The sequence below is a fragment of the Anoplophora glabripennis genome, unplaced genomic scaffold, assembly GCF_000390285.2.
Source record: "Anoplophora glabripennis isolate ALB-LARVAE unplaced genomic scaffold, Agla_2.0 scaffold725, whole genome shotgun sequence".
Lineage (NCBI taxonomy): Eukaryota > Metazoa > Arthropoda > Insecta > Coleoptera > Cerambycidae > Anoplophora > Anoplophora glabripennis.
The window spans coordinates 185,863-210,491 of NW_019426038.1; the positions used below are offsets into that span (position 1 = coordinate 185,863).

The 24,629-nt window shown below is 31.5% G+C and overlaps 1 protein-coding gene across 2 annotated transcripts in view; it reads right to left on the reverse strand.

The window, feature by feature from the left end:
* Window positions 1–250: 250 nt before the first annotated feature.
* The window catches only part of LOC108911652 (dolichyl-diphosphooligosaccharide--protein glycosyltransferase subunit STT3B), a 26,803-nt gene continuing 2,424 nt past the window's right edge, over window positions 251–24,629 (reverse strand). The window contains exons 3-13 of one of the 2 annotated variants that reach the window (XM_018716637.1): window positions 18,857–19,100; window positions 14,835–15,033; window positions 14,602–14,773; window positions 14,361–14,539; window positions 13,356–13,558; window positions 13,193–13,261; window positions 10,929–11,200; window positions 7,599–7,860; window positions 5,325–5,563; window positions 5,176–5,260; window positions 251–552 (exon numbers count right to left, since the gene is read on the reverse strand). In XM_018716637.1, the coding sequence (XP_018572153.1) occupies window positions 475–552; window positions 5,176–5,260; window positions 5,325–5,563; window positions 7,599–7,860; window positions 10,929–11,200; window positions 13,193–13,261; window positions 13,356–13,558; window positions 14,361–14,539; window positions 14,602–14,773; window positions 14,835–15,033; window positions 18,857–19,100 (2,002 nt within the window). In that variant the 3' untranslated portion in view covers window positions 251–474. The remainder of the gene's footprint in view (window positions 553–5,175; window positions 5,261–5,324; window positions 5,564–7,598; window positions 7,861–10,928; window positions 11,201–13,192; window positions 13,262–13,355; window positions 13,559–14,360; window positions 14,540–14,601; window positions 14,774–14,834; window positions 15,034–18,856; window positions 19,101–24,629) is intronic. The other variant, XM_018716638.1, reaches the window with a different exon arrangement.

A 24,629-nucleotide genomic window follows, 5' to 3' on the forward strand; every position in this document is an offset into this window, starting at 1 on the left:
TGACAATGTAATGATAGAGAAGCTATCACTATCACAACAGTATACAGTCACGAATCATTTCAAATACAAGTAACTAGAGATATAATAATACCTAAATATATTTTCAAAAATTTAAAATACAAATATATTTATTTAATATATTACTATTATGTACTTGGTATTCAGTCTGCCATTTCTGTTTTGTGTATATTTTAATACTATTTCTGTTGACAGTGTAACAAAATAGTTGAAGGAAAGGAAAAAGAAATAATTTTTAGTGCAAAAAAATTTATTGGCTTTATTTTTACACAATTATCACATTGTGAACTGATGTTGTTTATCACTTTTTCACAAGAAAATAAAATCTGAACACAGTCAACTTACTCTGAATGTCATTTTTATACACAAATATTGAATTTTTTAGGTACGTAAATTATGTGATAATGAAACAATTAACAATAAAAATAATTAACTATTAATTCTTCGTTCCCTCTATTATTGTTTTGTTGACAGTCTCTTTCCCTTTACTATAATGGGTCTATTCTTGATGGAACCCTTTTTACGCTTAGTACTCTGAAACAAATCACAACGTTAACTAATTGTACTACAATATCACATTATTTGGAATCAACCCATAGTATTTTTGACATAAATAAAAATAAAAAACTCTTATTACAAATAACATGTACAGGACGTTACAAAAAAGTATGTTAGACCTCTGGCCACAGATTCCTTGAAAGATAATACTATGACATATGCTATTTTTTATTTCCATTGTCAAGATAATGTCAATGTTAACATAAAAAAAATTAATAACTCTTGTTTTTTAAAATACTGAATTGAAATTTTGCATAGACTCATGCTAGTACAATGTATGTTTGTTTTAAAAAATCCGAACATAAGGACAGCAGTGACCGCTCATGACATTAAGAATAGGTGAAGCCAAGGACATTTAAATAAAGGGCTTATTTATTTACATTTCTAGATGAAGCCTGGTCTATTCACAGTCTAATTGTATCATTGTTGTCAGCTGTATAATTATACTGGAAATGTACTTAATATTTTTATCGCAATTTTCATCACAATTGTGAAAATTATTATTATAGGATAGTATTATTAAGTTATGCATACAATATTGTTAAATTCTGTACATATTAAACTATTTTTCATTTTTCATATTTGCCATGTTTGAAGACTTGGCAACTACGCAATAATTTGTAGCGTGTTCCTCGTTCGTTCTGCCGTGGTTGGCAGAATATGGCGTCTCTTGTTAGAAAATAGTTGTGATTTTAGTAAGTGAAACGTGATTAGTGTTTATACATGTATTTTGGATAAACTTTTAAGGTGTGAATATGGTTAGACAGTGCAGAATTTGTAAGAAATTGGATTATAAACATCCACATCAGCTATCCTTCCACAGGTAAGCGTGCTTGAAGGTGACTTTGGAATGTATATGCAACTGTGGCCATTGTCGTGCGTGTGGGTAACTTTTATTTGAATAACGGTAAAATTTTATAAAACTGACTTGGTATTTTTTTAAAATTTTTGCTGAAATAGTAAGAAAACAATAATATGAACCACGTTTGGCCATTAAAATCAAAGGAAAATGCTGCACCACAAATAAGTTACAGACATTATTTATATTTAATATATTTATAGGTATTTCAATGTTATCCCTTATACCCAACATTACAAATTTTAATCATTCATCATTTTCATTTTCCTCTACGACAAAAACCTTTTCAAAAATATATTTACAATTTTACTAAATGCACGAGCATAAAAACTGAATAAATACAACAGCAAAAATATGGTGGTGGTTCACTTATACATAAAAATACCGAAGATGCAATCAACTGAAAGTTGCATTCATTCAACCATTTGATGTTCTCCTTTGGGAATATATTTTTATGTCTCACTGAAAATTTGCCTCAGTATTCTAAAAGTGAAATGTGAACGTTTTTAGGATGCTTGGGGATGGTGCAACAAGAAAGAAATGGTTACAGTTATTGGGATTCCAAGAAGTTATAAAAATATTATATATATTTATTATAAAAATACTGAGTAGCTGTTGAAATATATTGACTTAGGACTATAAAATATTTTATTTTGACCCGTCCAAAATGTACGACATTGGAGATGTAATCGCGCGCATCAGTTGGATGAAAATAAAGCCCTCTGCTTTCCCCTTGTCTAGCTTCACCCAACATATGAGATAGACTGTGACATGCATAGTCCCCTTTATTTAAATGTCCTTGGGTGAAGCATATTTATTGATTGACTAAAAAGGAAAAAAAGCGCCACAGGCGAAAATTTTCAAGATCAAACAAAAAACTGACATTTGCGAGAAGGATTTTCATTTAGATTTTATAAAAAATAGAAACACAATTAAACATGGCATACAGAAAAGCCAGACAACCACTTATACTCTGAATACCATTAATTCTGAAACTTCCGAACGTACACTTTGTCTTTTGACTTTCACCTTTTTTCAACGTCCGAGAGAAGGCACAGGTCTCCCGCAATTTAAAAAATCCTTTTTGTCCTCAATTTTCCATCTGGAGAATGGTATTTCCAATAAAATACATACTGGATCATATATAGGAAACCTTTCTACAATTATTGATACAAAACAAATGTTAACAAATAACCGTTATAATCGTGCACTGGTCGACATATCGTATAAACTATATAAAGTAAAGGCACTCGATGGGCGATGGCGATGCTGCTTCAATTTCCACGTCACTCGTTCCCCCACGCCGTAGTTTACTCACATGTTGGCCGCCTCGTTGCCATGACAACCGCCGTAAACAATGCTACGAAGTGAGACGAAATACAAACTGAATTCGATCCGCGTCACTTGCTTATGCTATACATTGTATGGTACGAGGTTGATGTTCGCGCTCAATGAAGACATTATTTTTTTTGGAAGGCGGTCACCGCACAACTATTCTGTTTATTTCTGTGTATAAAATAAACACAATACATTTTCAATATAGAATTATACCTAAATTATAAAATTTATATAAAATTAAAAATAATTTTAAATTGCACAACCAAATGGAAATTTTAGGTGAAGTGGTGCGTCACCTGGCGAGCCGCCACTGATGGACAGAGAACCGAATACAATTCTTTTTCGCGATTATTAAACTGAAACCATATGTTTTGTGTCAAGGGCAATTAAAAATTTGACTGTGAAAGGCCCTAGCCATGCGGTTTATTGAAGGACAACATATATTAGGCTGATATTTTATCTTTTATTTATTGAATCGTTACAATGACCAAACACATTCGATAAAATGATAGGAGATTAATTTCTGACCATAGAATTGGTAGCTTCTATTTTAGTTAGTGCAGCAGTATTGTACAGTAAGCTGCGCATTGTGTGTATTGTATTCTCTTATAATCTCACAGTGGTTGGAATTCCGAAAAAGCTGGACAAAAGTCGAAATTTCAAAGTCGTTGGTTTGCGTTAATACTTCAGTATATTCTAGAGGAGTCACTGCGTAGTTCTTTAAAGGGACAGAGACTTAGCCCATGTGTATAGACCACAGCAACTATCAGAAGTATGCTGCGCCACATTAGTATATTTCACTTGCCACTGACCCCTCGAAAAGCAGTGAATTGAAAATAAGTGCAAATTTTTACTAGAGTACGAATCGTTGTGTGCAATAAGGAGGGTGTTCCTGGAGGTAAGATGCATGTTTTTATTGTTTTAACAAAAACGTCTTGCAGTTTCCATTGATTTCAAATCACATCAATCACAAATTATCGAAATATTTGTGATCCCATGAGATTATTAAAAGTTGGAAAATGCATACAGGAGTGTCAAGTTCATATATCAAAAGAGAAAACCTCTGAATTTTTCCAAATTTGGGTTCCGAGTCATTTTTTGTGTCCCCGTTACGGCTGGTTTACTATTGTAAGAGGCCTTAGTTATACAATAGCTAGCGTATTAGGGTCTCTTCGGTTCCAAACAAGCGTTTCTAATTCAAATTGTTTTTTTTTAACATGCATCTCTTTCGTGTGCCTTTTATCATTACAAGCTTTTATTTAACTTGCCTTGCTAGTATGGGTCAAATCTTGCAACTCAACTTTAAAACAGTTGTCCCCAAACGATTGAGCTGAAATTTTACATACACATTTAGTTTGGATGACAATGCATGGTTAGCTAAGTGACGTCATTCTAAATCCAATTTGGCGGACTCCCAAAGATGGCGAACCAGTTATTTTTTATGCACCCCTGTGATATGGGTATCAAATGAAAGGGTTTGATGAGAAGAATAAGAAAATAAAACTACATCATTAAAAACTTGTTTTTAAAAAATTTTTTGATTTTTGAAAAGAAAATTCCACGAGAAGTTAGAACCGCAAATCATCATTTTTAGATCAACATTAAAAAGGTGCAAGATAGATGAAAGTGAGAAAAGCTCTGGTGACATGTTTTTGTGCTATGACGGTTATGTGATAGATGATGACGATGCGAATGACTCATGTATTAGAGTAAGCTTTATAACAAAAATAAGCTTCAATAGTATTTAGAAATTGTTTCGTTCAAAATAAGGTATTCATTTTAAACACATGCTTATATCGCAGATATTTACCTTTCTTACTTTATTAATAATAATGAATTACCTCAAAAACCTCAAACTCCAACCTTACATACGTTTTACATGACCTCAATACCAGAGGCATTTGAAATTTCAACGTGATGTATCGGCCATTTTGTGTCAGACATTTTGAATTTGAGATTTTTTACTAAAGTTCCCACTTTTGGTGATGATGCAAACCTTTTTAGACTTTTGTCCAGCTTTTTCGGATTTCTGACCGCTGTAAGTCTATGCATATGCAGACGAGACTTTGTGATGATAAATTCCTGTTTAGGCAAGTAATGGACAATTCCCAAACAATTTTAATTGCTCTATTAGTAAAAATCTATTTCCTAGTTTTATCATTCGACTAATTGCAAAAGCAATAACTCGCTATGAGACATGATCATAGTGATTTCCAACATATTAACATATCGATAAACCGTACCCTGAATAGGGCCCTTTTTTTCTTTCAAATTTGGTTTTAAGCAAATACTACTATATTTTGGATAAAAAAGTGAAACATCGTATTTACAAACGTCAATAAAGTTGGACGTTTAAATTCCCCCTGCACATAAAAAAATCGGCTAACAATTACATAACTTACCTTTTTAGACACAAAATTGGGAGACTTAACAACTCTATTTGCTACTGGTATTCTAGGTCTATTAAATTCATCTGGTTTTTTCACCCTACAAAAATATGGTCGGATGTCAGTCAGTATACCTACAAGGAAAAAAAAATTCAACTCGTTACCTGTATACTCTCACTAGCCAATGCTCGGTAGTATAGGCTTCTTCTAAGTAAGTCAGTTGGAAATCTTTGTTGCCAATAACGGCATTTCGAGTACGGTCGAATCCTGCAGGTGTTCTATAATCTAACTTAAGCTCCCCAAATCTGTAGTAACTTAATTTGTACATTAAACAATTCAGTAATGTCGGAGAACCCTCCTCATCGACACGGAATTCACCATGTTCTGTGAAATAGTCACTTTCCTGTAACATAAACAAGTATTCAAATTTACAAATACAGGGTCGGAAAGTCCCCATGGTTCATTGGCCGTTACGTGAGAGCGATAAAGAAAGTCATAGAAATCGGTGCAATAGAGAAAGATAGCTATAATGAAGGCGTCCAATAGTCACCGCCCATTTCGCCCTTCCATAAATAAGATCCACTTCTATGACTTACTTTATCGCTCTCACGTAACGGCCGATGAACCATTGGGACTTTCCGACCCTGTATACAAAATTTATCAAAGCTGAGTAAATATGGGTAAAATCGCTGTCAAGACTATCAAACAATACCTTGTTTTATGTCGGCGCTGGCAGAATCTTAAGTAGAATTAATTCAAAAAAAAAAATTGCAGGATCAAAGTCTTAAATAATGCCATTGCCACTACTGGTATACTGTTCACTATATCAAGCAGTTATAATTTGTGCAGAATTCTTATTGAAAATTGTGTTAATTGCAAAAATACATTTACTAATCATTGTAGACATTTTAACTGAAATCATGCAATGAAAGTATGCAGCAAATACTTTTATTACATAGGCTCCTATATAAAAAGAAATATACTAGAAATTACATAAACTCTCCCTTTTGACACGATCGTAGATAAAAAAATTTAAGGAATTAAGAATGGATTTATCTAGATGACATATCAATTTACACAGAGGCTTTATAAAGAATAGTGACAACAATGGTGTCACAGCATTTTGATTGGTGATGCCAAGTGTCAGTGTTAGCGCTATTTTACATACATATATTTTTTTAAATGTATCTGGTTTGTCTGAAAGTCATAAGAATTTAATAAAAAAAATAGAAAATATTTTTTTATAGATTTAGAAAATTTTCAGTGAAAATTTTCCCATTTCTATTTTTTTTTTTATTTTTTAAATAGGTTTTTTTTAAATCAAATATTACTAGATAATATTTTTGTAAGAGATTATACTCCAACATCAAGTTAGGTCCAAAAAATTTTGGGAGGCACTTTCCTGCTACTTACCCTACTACAACTTTTATAAAATTAATATGTCTTAAATATACAGGGTGGCATAAAAGTATAAGAACCCCAAAAAATCTCGCTTGATATGCATTTTCCAGAAAAACCAAATATAGGGAGTTAGTATTTTTCCCCGGCCATGGTGACCATGCTATGACCACTGACCACTGACCACTGACCACGTGGTCATTATGGGGTCCCGACGATTTTTTTAATTGGGAACCCCCCCCATTTGACCCCGAAAATGGAAAGAGCGGAAAATTTTACGTTTAAATATGACCTTAACCATTTAAAAAATTTCAAAATGGCGGCGAAATCAAGATGGCGGACGAAATTTTTGAAAGCTAACCAATTGTCACCAAATTTTGTGCTATATGGAGGTTTACGAGGTCGATTTGTAAAATTCTGGATGGAGGACGAATTTTTTGAAAATTAGTCAATTTGCAACAAATATGGTATACGGCCGTTTTTTGAGTTGTTGATCACGAATGTGGGGTCAGTGACCCTTAAAACCCCCATATATCAAATTTGGTACCCATTGATTAAACTTTAAAAACCCCATCCACGATCTTAAATTTTCAAAATCTGACCTCGGATTCGTGATCAGCAACCTCGAAAACCTCTGTATACAAAATTTGGTGACAAACGGTTAACTTTCAAAAATTTTGTCTGCCATTTTGAATTTTTTAAATGGTCAACAAGGTCATATCTGAGCGTAACATTTTCCACTCTTTCCATTTCTGGGGCCAAAAAGGGGGGTTCCCATTTAAAAAAATCGTCTTGACCCCATAATGACCACAATGTTAGTGGTCAGTGGTCATGCCATGGTCGCCATTGAATAGCCAGGGATAAATCCTAACTTCCCTATATTTGGTTTATCCAGAAAATGCATATCTTGCGAGATTTTTTGGGGTTCCCATACTTTTATGCCACCCTGTATATTAAATTTCCATCATATTTAAGAAAAATATTTGATTATTCTTGAAACGGTCACTTTAAAAGGATTTAATTCTCCAATATATTCTTACCCTGATATCCTTGGGATGTTCTCCTTCAGCAATACGAACCATCCACAAAAATTTATTAATATCGTCACCTGAATAACCAATAACACCACCAAAGATCACAAGAACATAGTCGACATCTAGAGCAGTCATTATCTCATAGGCTGCACTTTCATTAGAAGACATAGCCTTTCCAACAAGTGCTATATGACTGTTATTCCAAGTGTTATTATCGACTAGAGTTGTACGATTCGCCATACCTGCTATTTGATACCCATAATCCCACCTAGCAAAAATTATTTCAAGTATTAGCAGTTTCTAGTTGTGATATAAATTTGTTGTTAGCACAGTAAGTCTGCCTCACTCATTATACATCCCATATCTCAATAAATAAACGATCTTGAATCTGCTGACCGCACAATTTAAAAGTAAAGTGTATGTAGCATGTCTCCGAGTAACCAACCAGTAAAATATTTCAGACTATCGTTTGTTTTGTTGAAATAAAATAATGGTGTCTTTGTCACACTTACAGTTATAATTGAACTTCACATTAATTTTTGTTATTTTAAATGGAAATCAATTTTTGAAATGCTCTTTTTTTAAATAATTACAAATGTAAATTAGTATTTTTCTGTAATTAAATATTTTTATTTATTAGGCCGATGAAGTGGCTGAGTAAGATAAAAGAGTACAAACATTCTGTATTTTGTTTAGAATTTTATAACTTTTTAATAGTACCCATTTTAACTTTTTTAAATACGTCTGTCTACTTTATGTAGTGACCGAAGTATAGTTCAGCTGAACTAGGTCAATGTTAGAGGTCATTGACACAGAATAACAACACAATTGTTTTTAAAAACTTGAAATGGTTTTAAAAATATTTCATATTATTGAGATTACTAAATATTTTTATTAAGTAAACATTTTTATTATCACTTTACTTAGTTTTTAAAAACAGCAAAAATAATGATTTTAAAACATAAATTAATTTTACTTACAATTAATAATATACCAATATTAGTTAATATTTAATAAATCATGTAAAAAATTTTAATTTTAGGCCCGGTACTTTTAGACCCAGTTAAAGCTTGATTAACTGATTAGGCAATTAGACTGTACACATACTTATTTATTTTATAATTATATATTCAGTCTAATCGCCTGATTAGTTAATTAAGCCTTAACCGAGACTCAAAGTACCGGGCCTTAGACATACAAAAATAATCTGTTTTTACTAAATTATTTCCAATCCTAGTTTCGTTTTTAACAGTTGATTTAAAAAGCTAACTACTGGCAACTCTCAAAATTGGTGACATAACTTACTGAACTAATTTCGGATCATCAATTGCAGTTTAAAAATAGAATTATAAGTTGACTCAATTAGAATATTCCATGTCCTATTGCCCCTAAAAAAACTGACCTCCACCTAAAGTTACACCCTATACAGGGTGTGGCATTTATAATCTATAAAAATTAAACTACAGCTTCCTAACGATATTTGTAATAGAAGTCTTATACAAAAGAGTTCTGTCGGTGTGCTGTACGATGAGGTACGTACTGTAGACCAGCCGCGTAAAGAAATCGTCATTGAAAGGTAGAAATTTTTGGGGAATTTTTCAATGCAAAAGTACAAACTAAGAAAAATACATATTCAAAAAAAAACTGATATTTTCTTATTCTAATAATTAATATAATTACTATCTTAAATTCATTCATTATAAACCAATGACTTCAAGTGACTCCAAAGATAAAAGTCCATTGGAGTTAGATCAGGTGACCGAGGTGGCCGCGGCACAGGACCAAAGCATCCAATCCATTACTGAGGAAACATTTCATTCAAAAGTCTTACTTTTCGAGTACTTTGTAGAGGAGCCCCATTTTGAAGATAAAAAGTGCGTGCATTTAGTCGTACTTCAAGAAATAGGGGCCCACAAGTACATCGCTCATTATACCAGCCCAAACATTTACCGAGAACCAATGCTGAAAATGAGTTTCCCTAATCACATGAGGATTTTCATCGACCCATACGTGCATATTATGGAAATTCACTTCATGGGTAAATGTCGCCTCATCTGTTTCACAAACATAAACAGGAAAGTCTACTTGATTGGCACATTGCTGTAAAAACTATCTGCAAAAACGCATTCATTGATCACATCCGGGGGTAAAAACTGTTGAACTGATTGCAGATGATAGGGGTGCAACAGCTGGCGCCTTAAGATGCGATGTACGGTACAAGATGAGGTTCCTACTTGCTGTGCGAGTAGTCGAGTACTAATTGTGGGAGCTTCGTCAAGATTTTCCAACACTGCATCTTCAACATTAAGGTTCACTTGCTGACCACGTTCTTCTCCTCGAGGAATAACACTTCCGTATGTCGCAGCTGCTGAACGCACTGTAGGATTGTATTTGCACATGGGCGGTGACGTCGTGGCCATCGTTCCCGGTACAACCTAGTCACCGCGAGTGCATTTTCTCCGGCTGCACCATACACTAACACCATATTGACACGTTCGGAAATAGTAAATACATTGTTTTCTCGATTCATTGTAAAACTAGTTTGTGCAGAAACTAAAAAATTAAACAAAGTAAGAAATAAGAATCTTGTTTTTAATGTAATCGGCCCGCTACTATTATTTTTTACTTATTTATAAAAATTACACTGTCACTATCGTGGAATTACAAAATAAAAACTTTTGTCTGGAATCTTACATTTTAACACTGATGGGTCGATGAACGATGCTTAATATTTAATAATTAAGTGCATAATGAATTCAATACAAATACAAAATCAGTTGACTGCACAAATTTTTTGACAATGTACTCTAATCTTTTTTTAGTATTACTAGTATTAGATTATACCGTCTAGGTTGCATCTCGTGTCGCATGAAAACATTTCCAATGTTTTTAATAAGTAACACAGGGTCGGCCTTCATTTTTGTTGAATAAATGAACTTTAATTTACAAAAAAAAAACGTGAAGATAGAATTTTTTGGTATAAGAGTTTTCTATTACAAAAATCATCAGGAAGCTGTAGTTTAATTTTTATAAATTATACACGCCACACCCTGTATAACTTTAAAACTAATGCTGCGTCTAATTTTTAAAAATCAGTAACAAAAAACTGTTCACTTTTGAGATAAAGACATTAACATTTCATATAAAGTAACAAAGTTGATATCAACTTCCAAAACCAAAAGTGTGACATAAACACCATTATTTCCTTTGAAAGAGAGCACAAACACCTAAAAACTCCTACGTCCAAATTTTCAAGACAAATCAATGGAGCCTGAAATATTCTAATCGGTGGTAACTACAAGTCACTGCCAAATGATAAAACAAAACCACACTTACCAACTCATAACCCGGGCATCATCAGCGGTATTCTGAGACAACCAAAAGTATGCCTCTCTGAAATCATCTAAAATCTGCCTAGTTCCATCGCTTCCATATGATGCCAAAACTATACTAGGGCTGGAATAGGCATTGCTGGTTACCCAGGTACAGTGGACGGCAAATAACATTAACAACAATAATATCACCACTGTGACAATGCTCCGGACATTTGCTCCTATACCATCTGATTCTTTAGATTGTTCGTGCTTCATTTTTGGTACCCTTCCCGCCTTTAAATTAAAAATTTATCTTATTTATTTTGAATATTATTATCAGTTCAATCATATCAAGCACAAGTGTGTCATACACGCAATTTACTAGTAATGAAAAATTGCCTTCACAAAAACTAAAATTTTACAAAAACTGATCATTTATTCCTTTTAAAAATGAAAGTACAATTAAAATCTGAACATTACTTCACAAAAAATATTTCAAAACTAAGCATTTATTGTAAAAATAAATCATTATGTGCCATTTGCTAAACAATATATTGCCTGAAAGATCCATTTTTTCCAAATTGCACAATCATAACTGAAAACTTCCCTGAATTATATTCAATAAAAATGAGAAGTTATACAAGTCTGAATAAAGTACTATCAATACCTAAGTAAAAATAAATGTTAAGCTCAAACGTAATTGTTAGACTACCAATCAATTGCATTAAGCAAAAAATATATCAATATACATTTTTTTTATTTTAATTTTTTAAAAAAGTACACATATTTCTTATTTTCAAAATTCATTTAGGTACTGACTGAGATGAAAGAATCAAAATCAATTTTTCATAAAATATTGAAAACGTCAAAATGAAAATATTCCATTTCTTGTTACATGGTCTTTCAAATATACAGGGTGCTTCATAATGACGTGCAAATATTTTAACGAGGTGTTTAGAAAGTAATTTTAGGGAGGGTACTTCCAATATATTTTTTTGTTTTGAGCCCCCCCTGAGAAAATATTCAAATCTCAAAATGGCATCCATTCGCTCGATGCAAAGATAAGTGGTGAAACTGTGGTCCAGATGTTTTGTACAGAGTGTTACAAAAAATTTGTTCAAACGGTTTCTCTAGTAGAAATAAGGGGGCCTTATGCTATTTTATAATTAAATATCTCTTGTTCTAGATACAAGGTGTTGAAATTATAACTTAAAAAAATATCTTATTAATAACTCCTTTGTTTTTATGGCATTCCGTTAACTCAGTAATTTTGATTAAACAAAAAAAAATCAAAAATGCAATAAGTTTTGATTTAGTACTTGTTTACGAGACATTGCAACTCTTTGGCTAGTCAATAGCCTTTGAAAACTCAATTAATTCTATTTTTTTTATTAATGTTTATTTGTCGCTAGCACAAAATATGACTGAGGTGTATCAATTGTGAAAACGATGCACAAAGAGCTAAAATCACAATTGTTCTAGCATATTTGGCTCCCTTTCATTAAGACGACTCAAATATATAAACATTTCTTTTTTATATTGAATTCTTACACCGTTTTTTCTTGAGTTCTAATACCTATTGTCTGTAGTGACTTAAGTTCGAATACCTATTTTGGAATGCAGCTAACTTAAATTTTGTATATTAAATGAATTTAATTATAAAATTATACTGTATCTTAAGAAAACATTTAATCAAAACCCTTGCCAAAGTCGATATTACAAAATACTTCATGTTTCTTATAAGAATGTCAAACTCTAAAAATTGTATAAACAAAATAGTTGCAATATCTCATAAATCACGCTCTACATCAAAATTTTAAAATTTAAATTAAAAGAATTAAAGAAACATATTCTTGATCTACGCAACATAGGCATAATAAAAAAAAAATTGAAAGAAGTAGCTACTACAACCGTTTCTTCTTGGTTTGAACTTCCATCTTATATAACAAGAGACATCAATAAAAATCTTAACTTCGATACCCTAAATCTTGAAAAATAGGCACCCAAATGAAAATGGACATTGTCATCCAAAGATCGGTTTTTCGTAACATCAAGTATTTCCATGCATGCATTAAAATTTAAATAGTTTTTCAGTAAATTAAGATACATTGTTGTATGTAGATGATAGATATTGTCACTGCACACGATAAATTTAATAAAAGGAAGTTAGAATTAATCTCCTATAAAAATATGAAAACAGTGAACAGAAAAATTATTTACAAGAATTTAGTGTGTTAGTAAGAAAATTAGAAAGAAAACTTCACCCACAGCAAGCCATCTTACTACCTGTGGTGTAGATGCTTTGTTTCCTACAGGTTTTCCGGATTTTGATTTTGTTTTTGCTTCTTTTGGTAACTAAGAAATAAGAAATTTTATAACTAATCATTTATATCCCCTAAGCAACCAATCACATTCATTAATATATTAATAAAACGTCACGGAAAATTACCTTGTCATATAGCCTCTTGCTTGGGGTGGAATGTTCATCTTCCTCACTATCTTCACCACGGATGTTATCGTCTTCTCTTAAAACCAACTCCAACAAACCCGAAAATGCTATGCCGCTCAATATACAAACAACAGGAGTTAAAGTGAGCATAAGACGTACCATAACTCCAGCAAAATATACTGCGCTCAAGGCATACAGAACAACTAAAAAAAAAAAAATAGTTATATGTTCACAGGAGACTTCTGTGATTACCGATTTAATTCTGGAACGTGTCCTAATTGAGGTCCTAATATTTTAAGTTGATTAATTAGCAGTGGTATTGCAATATTCCACTAACAAAATTGTACAAGTGATTTTCTAACCAAAAATAAGAACAAAGGTTCATATGATATAAACAAGAGTGAGATATAGTGACAAAGTACTCCTTTTGCTACACTCTACTTGCTGACATAAAACCATATCTTTACAGTTTTACTGAAAATAGACTAACAAACTACAAACAATGGGGTAGTTACAAACAATTTTAAAGAAAATTTTCCGTTCTTAAAAATATATAATATTCGTAAAGGAATTAGTTAATTTAAATTGGTATTTTTTTCCTTATTTTAATTTGAAATTATTTTACAAATGTGAGTCGTTAACCGAAAAATTAGGAATATTACTAAATATCTGTCGACATAGTGGCAAAGAGAAACGAAACATTGAAAGTACTAGGGAAGCTACAGTTTCAAAAACAGTAATTCATCTCTGTTGGTTCCCATAACATACAGAATGAAGCGAATATTTGAATGAATTATGTTAAAAAATATGTAAAACTAATGAAAACAAATAATAAAAATTTATCACTATATATCTCTATATTCCTTTGGAGAGTTATGTTCATATGGCCGTTTTGTTTTTGTCAATAATTCACTTATACAATTTTTTCAATTTATTTCAATTTATCAATTACACCCTGTATATAATATGACTCAATATTAATAAGGTTAATAAAATTGTGCTTACCAAAAACTCGTTCATCATTTATATTTTTGATAACATACCACAAACCCGCAGGGAATGTTGCTATGAGAATATGTAGATCAAAGAAAAATGAAAACCAAGTTGTGGGCTGATGTTCAGATACAGATGCAATGATTGGTATGTGAATTTTAGCATAACCTGTGTCCCACAGCGAGTAAAATCTGTAATAATATTGATAACAGTGCAATTAACTTTCATATAACATTTGCACACTATATTTTACCTTCCACTCCATGGTGCCACATATCCAGCATAAGTGAGGATAACAACAGTTAAAAACACAATTCCAGCAGAAATAAAACCACCGAAAATTACAAGTGACTTGAACTCAGACTTTGACATCATTGTTTGCAGGTATTTCAAAAATCCCACAGCAAACATTAAAGCAAATACACCTAAGAAAAAGTTTTCTCTATTAGTCATTTATCAATTAAATCCAACAAAAGCAATTAGTACCTGATGCTGCCATATGTTCACTTGTTCTTATAGGTTGAAAACCTACAAAGGGTATTTGCATAGAAAATATCAGTCCTAAGATGTAAAATGTTGTATAACTTGTAAATAATCTATTTGAAAATCTTCCCATGAGTAATAGTACAAAAACATGAAGTGGTATCAAATTTATAATGAAGACGTAACCTCCCCATGCAGAAACCTTAAAATAGATATTTTTTTGTCATCGAGATATCTAAATTTAATAACTGTCAATGTACAGTACATATAGAAAGAGTGGACAAGAGAAACATTTTGAATTTTCATTTTATGGAAAAAGTTATTGATATAATTTTGCTTCTTCTTAAGATAAGTTTGCTGTAAAAAATGTTGTTTATATGTGCAAAATTTATTTAAAAAAAAAACATAAAATATTTGTTTGTGTCATCAGTCGTAATTATTATTCTCAATTTGTCATTCCCCTGTACAATGAACTTCGAATAGTGTAATAATTCCAAATTATCCTCAACATACAGCTGGTGATTTGAAAATTACTTGTTATTTAATGAACTAGATTCATGTTTTATTCAGTGCTTATGTGATAAATAGAAAGTTTTCATAAATGTTTACAAGCCACGTGACCACTGAGCTTAGGCAACTCAACATTGGTGGTACTGGTAATAACAAAAAATCCCTAAATCTTGATGTCGCCAATATTAATGATTCATTTACAATTAATAATAAGAAACCGTTACGCTTACACTCGAAATAAAGCAATTGCTGATTGGTTAAATAAAATCTAGTGAAAAATCGGTGAAATAGAATCTTGTGTTTTAATGTAATCTTGATCTTACTGTTTTAATAATTTTTAATTTTACCGAAATTTAATTGCCAACATGAAGGAAATAAAAATTCTTTTAATTTAAAAATATAGTTAGCATTAAGACCCAATCATTAATTTTGATAAAGAATACACGCAAAAGTTGTACGATGAAGTTGCAACTCATTAGGAGGTCGGAAAGGAGATAGATGATGGGAATAACATTTCTCATCAAATCGTAGTATCAAATGATGTAAAAGGAGCATTCTTCTACCCTACCATACATGCAGTCTTTCAGCCGTGTGGATCGAATGACAGTAGCGTTCATTGAGTACTGACACCTCAAACCGTTTGGCCATCGACTACTCTATCGTTTCCAAAATACTACAACTATACTCCACGGTCAAAATTATAGAGAGTGAGTCAGACATAATATAAAAACACTAGTACCATAATGTGTATAAAATATAAAATGATTTTTATACGGTTCAATATTATCTTTGTGCCGCTCGCTATGCACATCGATAGAATCTATACTCGTTTATAGACTAAGTTACACTAAATGTCGATCTATATTCTATCTCTGTCTTTTACACTTGGTAGGGAATAGGGAAATGCTTTTTTAGTGGGTGTAAACGGACTTGATTTACTCGTCCTGAGAAACGTCATAGCAAAAGCGTAGACGAGGGGTCTAATTCCATGGCTATAATAAATTTATAAATTAAAAAAACACAACTGGAACGTTTTAAAATGCTGTAATAATTAAAATGGATCAAAGTTCCGGTTATAGCAAACCATAAAAAAATAATAGATGTTATGTTTTATTATCTTTTTTCAATATTTTCTATATCTTGTTGCCTTTTACGCAGACACGCCAATGGATTTTCGTTCCCGGCACGCTTCATCCCCCCTTACTAGTCCAAAAGCTAGCGATGAGACTCTCTATAATTTCGACCGTGGAGTATAGGAGGATTGCAAAAGTGCTACATCCACCCACAGAATGGGCCAATTGTGATCATCAGTTCACAAGACCTTTAATCTATATTTGGACACAGATTTACAAATCTGTCAATTTTGTGATCATCCATGAATGTTCCATGAATAAGAAACTGTAATTGTAATTATTGACAACTCCGTCCTGCATAGCCTATTAGTATACAGGATGTAACTTTGAAAGGGGGGGTCATATTTATACAAAAGCTTCATATGACCTTTAGAAACACAAATCAATATTTTTTTATAATAGTTATTTTTTTTAACCTTTTTTTTTTAGAGTTTCGTAGCCTGTCGCTGGATAAGCAAGTGTAACCTCAAATAACGGGGCGCTTTAGTCACAGCGCATGCACAATTGGGAACTAGTCTCTGCATTGCTGTTAAATCTCATAGTTAAAGAAACGGTTCTTAAAAAGCAAATTTTCACACCAATCGTGAGATAATGCTCTTTGGCACTAGTTACTTTTATTGAGTCGGTGTTCGCCACACAAACAGTACTTAACAAGTAACCTAGCAAAAAACTCAAGTAGTAATCAATAATGATAAATGAAAATACACAAAAATAAATGGTCTGTTTACTCAAATGATTTTTATAACACTCCTCTGAATTTGTTCCCATCCAATATTAGCATATTGGCATTCAAAATTCATATAATCTCACAAATGTATAACCTGCCACTTTTAACTAAGTGAACCTCAGGGTACAGATTTCGTTGGGAATTTAATAACAAATTGTTTTCTGTTTAAATATAACTGCTAGCGGTCAACACAGGATAAGAAATAAAATGGCTAACTATACCTTGCGCGTCTGTCAGTTCTTACAGACACTTAATATACCACCTTCTCTCTTCCCTTTGATTAATGGTCACTAACTAGACAATAGACCTGTTTACAGTGTAACCAAAGCAACCTATTGATGGCTTCCAGCGATGAAAAACATTCAAATTCACAGATATACTTTCCAAATGCGGAACAACTGACCCCTTTTCGCTTCATTACCATTGATCTGAACTGTCTCCCTCCGCGTGCACTGTAGGTTGACAGTATGCATAAGAATTAAAGTGCATTTTAAAAAACTAATTATAATTTGACTATTTGTTGACAAAAAAAAAAGAATTTCAGATTCGTATTCAAGGAAACATGTACTATTTACCTCTAAAAAACTGACACCCACTTAAAGTTACACCCTGTATAATGTTTAACACGTACTTTACTTAGTTTCTTTATGTTTGAATACTACACAGAACAAAGAATATTTATTTTAAACTGTGTTTATGTATATTTAAACAAAATAAAAAATATGTTACATGAACTGAAATACATACTTCTGTTACCTAAAAAAACATTAGGTTCGTGGTTCAGAATAGTTCAGTCGCTTTATCAAATTTATGTTACATCCCCTTTATTAAGAATAATAGCTTTAACACTGGCAGGCATTGTATCTACCAGCTTAGCGCACTCTTCAGGAAGCAAGCTGTCCCAAATTTCTTGCAAGTTGGCGCATAGATCGTTAACTGAACGGACTGGATATTTACGCAATTGTTTCTTCATTTTATGCATGTTTCTATTAGCAAGAGGTCTGGGCCACTAGAGGGCCAATCCATAACAGGAACATTATATCTCTGTTACCAACATTTTTCTTTAATAAAATAGTTTATAGGTTTGAGAGTGTTAGTAGGTACTTTTATTTAAATACACTAGTTGGAAAATTATGCCTGGGTGAACTATTGAATTATGCCTGGGCTTGTACTGAATAAATAATGCAGATATTAGTGGCAGTATGAAATGTTTTAAAATACACACCACAGAAAATACCTATAAGCATATTTATTTGTTTTCAACAGTAACTTATTTTTTCAGTGATTGAAATATACAGAGGTACAGACAGGTGAAGGACGAATTGAGATGAAGTTGATAATTACCAATGAACTTAAAATATTGTGAATATGTTAAATATAAAAATTACTAGTGAAAAGATAATGCTTCGAATTATCTTGGGTTAATAAAATAAAATAATGTTTTTGTCTACGTTAACTCAGGTGAACACATTAAGCAGTTAAATTTAAAAAGTAAAACTATGTTTTAAAAAATTTCTCAACCTTTTTGATAGTGATAATGTAGTCATCATCACTCTCAAGACTATATTGAAATTCTGATAGAGGCACATTTTCTATCGATCGACGAAAGACGAAAGCTCACTTTATAAATATATGAATTTTTCAAATATTCTTACCATGTAGAAATAGGATAGTGATGCAGCCACCGCCCAAAATACAGATCCAGTTTTTACAGATTTGATCCATAAGAAATAAGTGAATTGTAATGCAAATATTGCAATTCCTTCATTATCATAACTGCCCGCAACAGAACGACTGATGTAACCAGGCACGATGGCAATGAAACAGGCAGCAAACAGACCCGCACCCGCTGACCATAACTCTTTAGTGAGGAAATATGTTGAAATGGCTGTTAATCCACTGAAAATAGAAGAGCACAGTATTTATTTTTCATAATGGAACAAATCCTTTCTCTAATGTGGAAACTAACAACAACAATAATTAAAATTGAAATAATTAAATGTAAGAAATAAAAAAAATTATATGTAATTTTCTCCTATTCCAATTTTTTGTGGATCACAGTGTTTTTCACAAGCTTTTGCAATAGTTATGGCAAAAGTAAAACATCCAACTCCTGAGTGAAATTTTTTTTAATTCCTCTGAATGAATAAGGATATCTCATTCGTTAAATAATATATTGCTTTCTTATAATCTGAATAAGGTAATATATCAGACTTAAATTTTTTATTAAGAATCTAATTATCATCTCTAGGTAGGTATACCAGATGTTTAAAGAACTAAAATCAGAATTTTCACATAGATATGTATCAAACTTTACAAGCCTTCAAATTACAAATATGGCTAATATAGCAAGGAAATCACCTTTACTATTATTTTATTTCCCTTATTTTATTAAGGACCAGAATATTAAGTACTAGTTCAGGGGATTAAATCTTATATAAACTTATATGCAAATATGTTTAGTTTTAAAATAATGGTCATTCCTCATAAATTAATTTCAACAGTAGTGTTTTTATTAATTATCTTCTCACTGTTTTTCTACAATCATAATTTATCCGATAAAGTTTTATTTTATAAATCGATTAAAATTTCTAACAACTTCATAGAACAAGCAAATCAGATATATTTTATCAAATAAAGATCAAAATTTATCTTTTTCAATAGTAACCTTGAACTAGTTTCAAACAATCGGAAATATTTGACAAATTCCCATAATAAAGCAACAACCTCTTGCTGATATTTTATACATAGGAAATTTCTATCATACCTTAAGGAGATCAACTGTGTGGTAAGGTAATATCAAAATTAAAAAATAACAAATTGTCGAATTCTACAATTTCCATAATATTCAGTAACATCATAATTCTTGGGTTATTATTGATAGCATCTACTAACGCTTAAAAGATGTGTATACCAATCAGCGTTGCCAGACGTCCCGCTTTTTAACCCAAAATTAAATGTCCCACATGGGACACGCTTAGTCCCGCTTTTTCCGCCTGCCTGTTATTATTTTTTTAGACATGACATCGATTTTTGAAGACAATTTGTTTCCCAGATATCTTTTTTTTTAGGCATCAATTATACAAACCCGTAGCATGTCCCATTTTTGAACGAAAGAATCCCGCTTTTTTATTCAAAAAGTTTCAAAATTCCACTTTGCCCGAAAAAAAATCTGGCAACGCTGATACCAATGTATACCAAATCAGTAAATGTATGACCCTAATTAATTATATTATTAGCACAAGCCCATTAGCCTATTAATCTGTTATTTATGAGACATCTGAATACCCAAGTTGGGTAACCCAACGGCTTTAAACCCCCAGTTCATTAAGGTTTTTTGGTTTAAAATAATTGAAGGAATAACTTCCTCTACATCAAGTAGCTATATTTAAGCTCGGTACTTTGAGTCTCGGTTAAAGCTTGATTAACTGATCAGGCGATTAGACTGTACATATAATGATATAAGTATAATCATAGTATCATCGCCTGATTAATTAATCGAGCCTTAACCGAGACTCAAAGTACCGGGGATTAGCTGCTAGATGGCTTCCAAGTTGGCAAATAATTTTAGACTTTTCCATTTTCTAAATTAAATTTGATTTACTAGATGGCATGTAGATGGCATTTTTGGACATAGTAATAGAAGTTGCATTTATAGAAATGGGAAAGATACCTTCCACCTTAAGAAAATATGTATAAATTTCACATTTACATTCAAGAGAATTATTGGAAATAATCAACATTTCTAATAACGCTTAATTCACTTTAAGGGGGTTCGATAGATATCTTGCGGGGCAGGCGGTGCGTGAGGGAAGCCTATGCTTATACACGGGAGTTTCGTTGTAGTATCAACCTTACATAAACTAATTTGAGCGAACTAAATATAATATACGCGAATGAAATTTATACAACACATATTAGCTCGAATATATTTTTCGTGTTTAGTGCTTGGCAATTAACTTTTTATTTGAATAAAAGTGTCAATTCAGGGTTCATAGTTCAAACGTAATAAAGAATTCCCCGACTTTTCCAGGTTTTCCCTGACTTATAAAAAAAAATCCAGGTCACTTGTGGTTCATTTTTACATAATAATTGGTGTTTATGCATTAAATTTTTTCCTGACTGGACTCCATAATCTTTTTTATACCATAACCTATTATAAAGATTTCAAAACCACAAATAGTTTTCTCTTTCAATAACCCAGGGCCGGTTTTTACAAAATTTCCAGTTGCAAACATCAAATTCCCTGACTTTCATGAATATTTTTAAAATTCCCTGACTATTCCCTGTTTTTTATGAAGAATAACAAATTCCCTGACTTTTCCCGGTATTCCTGGCCGCTACGAACCCTGCTATTTATGAAGACCTAGTAAAATTATGGGTGAAATCTGGCAACATTGCACATCAGTATGGTGTGGTGGTAAAATTGGGTCAACTGTCAATTATGCTTAGTGCATATACCGTAGACATGAATGAACATCCAAAATATAAAGGAAAAATAATGACTGAAAAGCAATATAAATAGCATATGAAATAGAATGTGGATTGATGAGAAAAAGTAAAATGTGCAAACCGAGAATCCATATGATAACATAACTCTCAAGAAGCGCAGTGTATGGTAGTGAGACATCGTCTTGTCAAATTCATGTTGCAAAGAGATCCTTTCAATTTTTGTTTCAAATTGTTATTATATTGCATTTGATCACGAAAAAATTATTTAATATTAATTATTACTACATAAGTTTTCGACTGGAATAATTTTATAGTCCATAATCGAACTATTCAAATATAGGGCGTCAGTCGAAGGGTTAAAAATACAGCGTACAGTGTTGCCATATTTCCTTTCAATGGATCAGATGTTTGTTCAAATTTGTCATAACGTTAGCTATTCATTCAATTATCTCAATAATTACATTGTAAGTGCATATGTTTATTGTTCTAAAATGTTTTTTCCCAACTCCCATAAGAGCCTCTGTATATGAGCATAATTTTTAAAATCATTTTTCAAAAAATCTACGTTGGCAATCAATCTGATATTTTTACACGAGGCAATTTGCATATTTATTAATAGATTTCAATGGCTTTGAAAACTTCCATACCATTTTTTTTCGGTATCGAACGTTAAGGGAATGATAACAGCAAACATCTCAATTCTCCCATGCTCCCATGGCTATTACATTCAAATCGATGTAACTATCCTAATTTAAAGAGCTTTAATTTAGATAAATTTTATGAGAAGTTACTGTACATAATTGCAGAATGAGAAAAACCTGAAATGAACGTAATTTTTTTTTTTCACCGAATTATGTTACCGAAAATGATAATCACTTCCAATATTTTTTATGACAGAATTCCTCAGCTTCTATTCATTTTTGTATTTAATGATAATAAAATAAATAAATAATTACACAAATACCGTTAGATATATAAAATTTGAACAAAAGAGAAAAACTTGAAAAGAGTCCCTGTCTTTATGTTAAAATATAAACAAGTACTAGCATTTAAATCGGTTAGTGTTTTAAATTTATATTGAAAAAAAATACTTTGTCAACTTTAACGGCATCGAGTGGTTAAACAAAACAACTTGGTATAGAGGTAAGTTGAGTTAATTAAAATGCCAATTTTAGAACCTGCTACATGTACTTGCTCTAGGTCAGTTCATTTATGAATCATCCTTATATTATTGACAATTTTAACTGTAACAGAATTACATAACAATTTCAAGTATACATTAGTATCACCAAGATTGGAAAACTTTATTTCCCAATTTCTCATGATAGCATTTTTCTATTTTAATTATCTCTAACACAAACAAACAAGTTAATAAATATTTATAAATAGTATAAATTTTTAGGATTAACAAAATTGTCATTAATTTGAAAGGAATTAAGGCATAGTTATCTACACAGTATATTTTAAGTTCACATCATAACTAGACACATGGACTTAGATCGTTTTGGGCCAAAAAGTCTTAATAATCCAGGGCTCTAAAGTCAATGGTTTCCGAGATGAGTATTTGATTTGATTTTAAAAATTATACATCTATGCAAGTTTCTCTAAAGATTATTATGGAGAGTTTAAACTTCTTTCAGTAGTCTTCTCTGCACAAACTAATTCAGAAAACAGGTATCCCAGTTTGTGTCTTTTAATAGAAATAATAAAATATACAGACAAACTGATTTTATTACTAAGTTATCGAAGTTATTCTATTTCGCTGTTCAATTATGTATTTCTCCAATTCCCACAATATTTTTGCAACGAGATTTTTAAAACTGAATTTCATTAATCCTAATCACACTTAATACTATAAGTGAATGCTAAAATACGATTAATTTAAAACATGTTTGTCAGCTGCATTGGGAAAGGATCTTGGAACTTTCTGCCTTATCTTATTTAACTTATAAATATGTATTTTCATGTTTTGTAAATAAAAAAACAATTTTAACACAAATTAGATAATTTTGAATTTTAAATGAATAAAATCTAGAGTACCTTTAAATTGTATTTAAATGATTTTATGCATTTTTATAAATCTAAACAAAAAAAATGATACTTAACAAATTATGTTGTATTGGATTCTTAACAAATTTTAATTAATAAAACAATATATATTTGCATTGTAAGAGATATTTAATCAAGCCTCGTCTTCCATTATTTATCAAATCAAATCAAATCAAATCATTTATTGGTGTCTATACATTAAAATGTTTACACAAGTCAAAGAAAGAAAAACACGAAAGATACAACATATAAGCGATATTACACTAAAGCTAAAAAAACACATTCAGATAAATATAACGTAAACAGCATAAAAAAGTGAATATTACGAACATACATTAAACATCTAAAAACTGGTCAGCAAGGAACTCATCAAAATTATAAAACGCTTTCCTCTTTTAAGATATTTTCTAATTCTGGCCTTAAAACAGTCTGAATTTAGTGATCGAATCTCAGATGGAAGTCTATTAAAGAATTCAATGCAAAAATAATTTGTGCCATCTCTGGACTTCGCTAATCTATGAAATTTAGGCCTAATATTGTGTCGCTCTCTTGTATGATGAAAATGAAAATTTTCTTGTCGAACAAATCTATTCTGATTATTTTTTATATAAATGAGACATTCAAATATGTAAACTGATGGCATTGTAAGAATATTTAGCAGTTTGAAGTGCTCCCGACAATCATCTCTGTATTTTATTCCAGCCATAATTCTAATACATTTACGTTGTAAACCAAAAATTTTATCACTGTGAGACGAATGACCCCAGTTCAAAATTGCATAAGTCATGGTGGCATGAAAAGTACCATAATATGCAGATATGAGTACAGGCTTAGATACTACACGATCCAAATTACGCAGTAGGAAAATATTCTTAGATAAACGTGCGGATAAATCATTGACATGTTTTTCCCAACTCTATTTAGTGT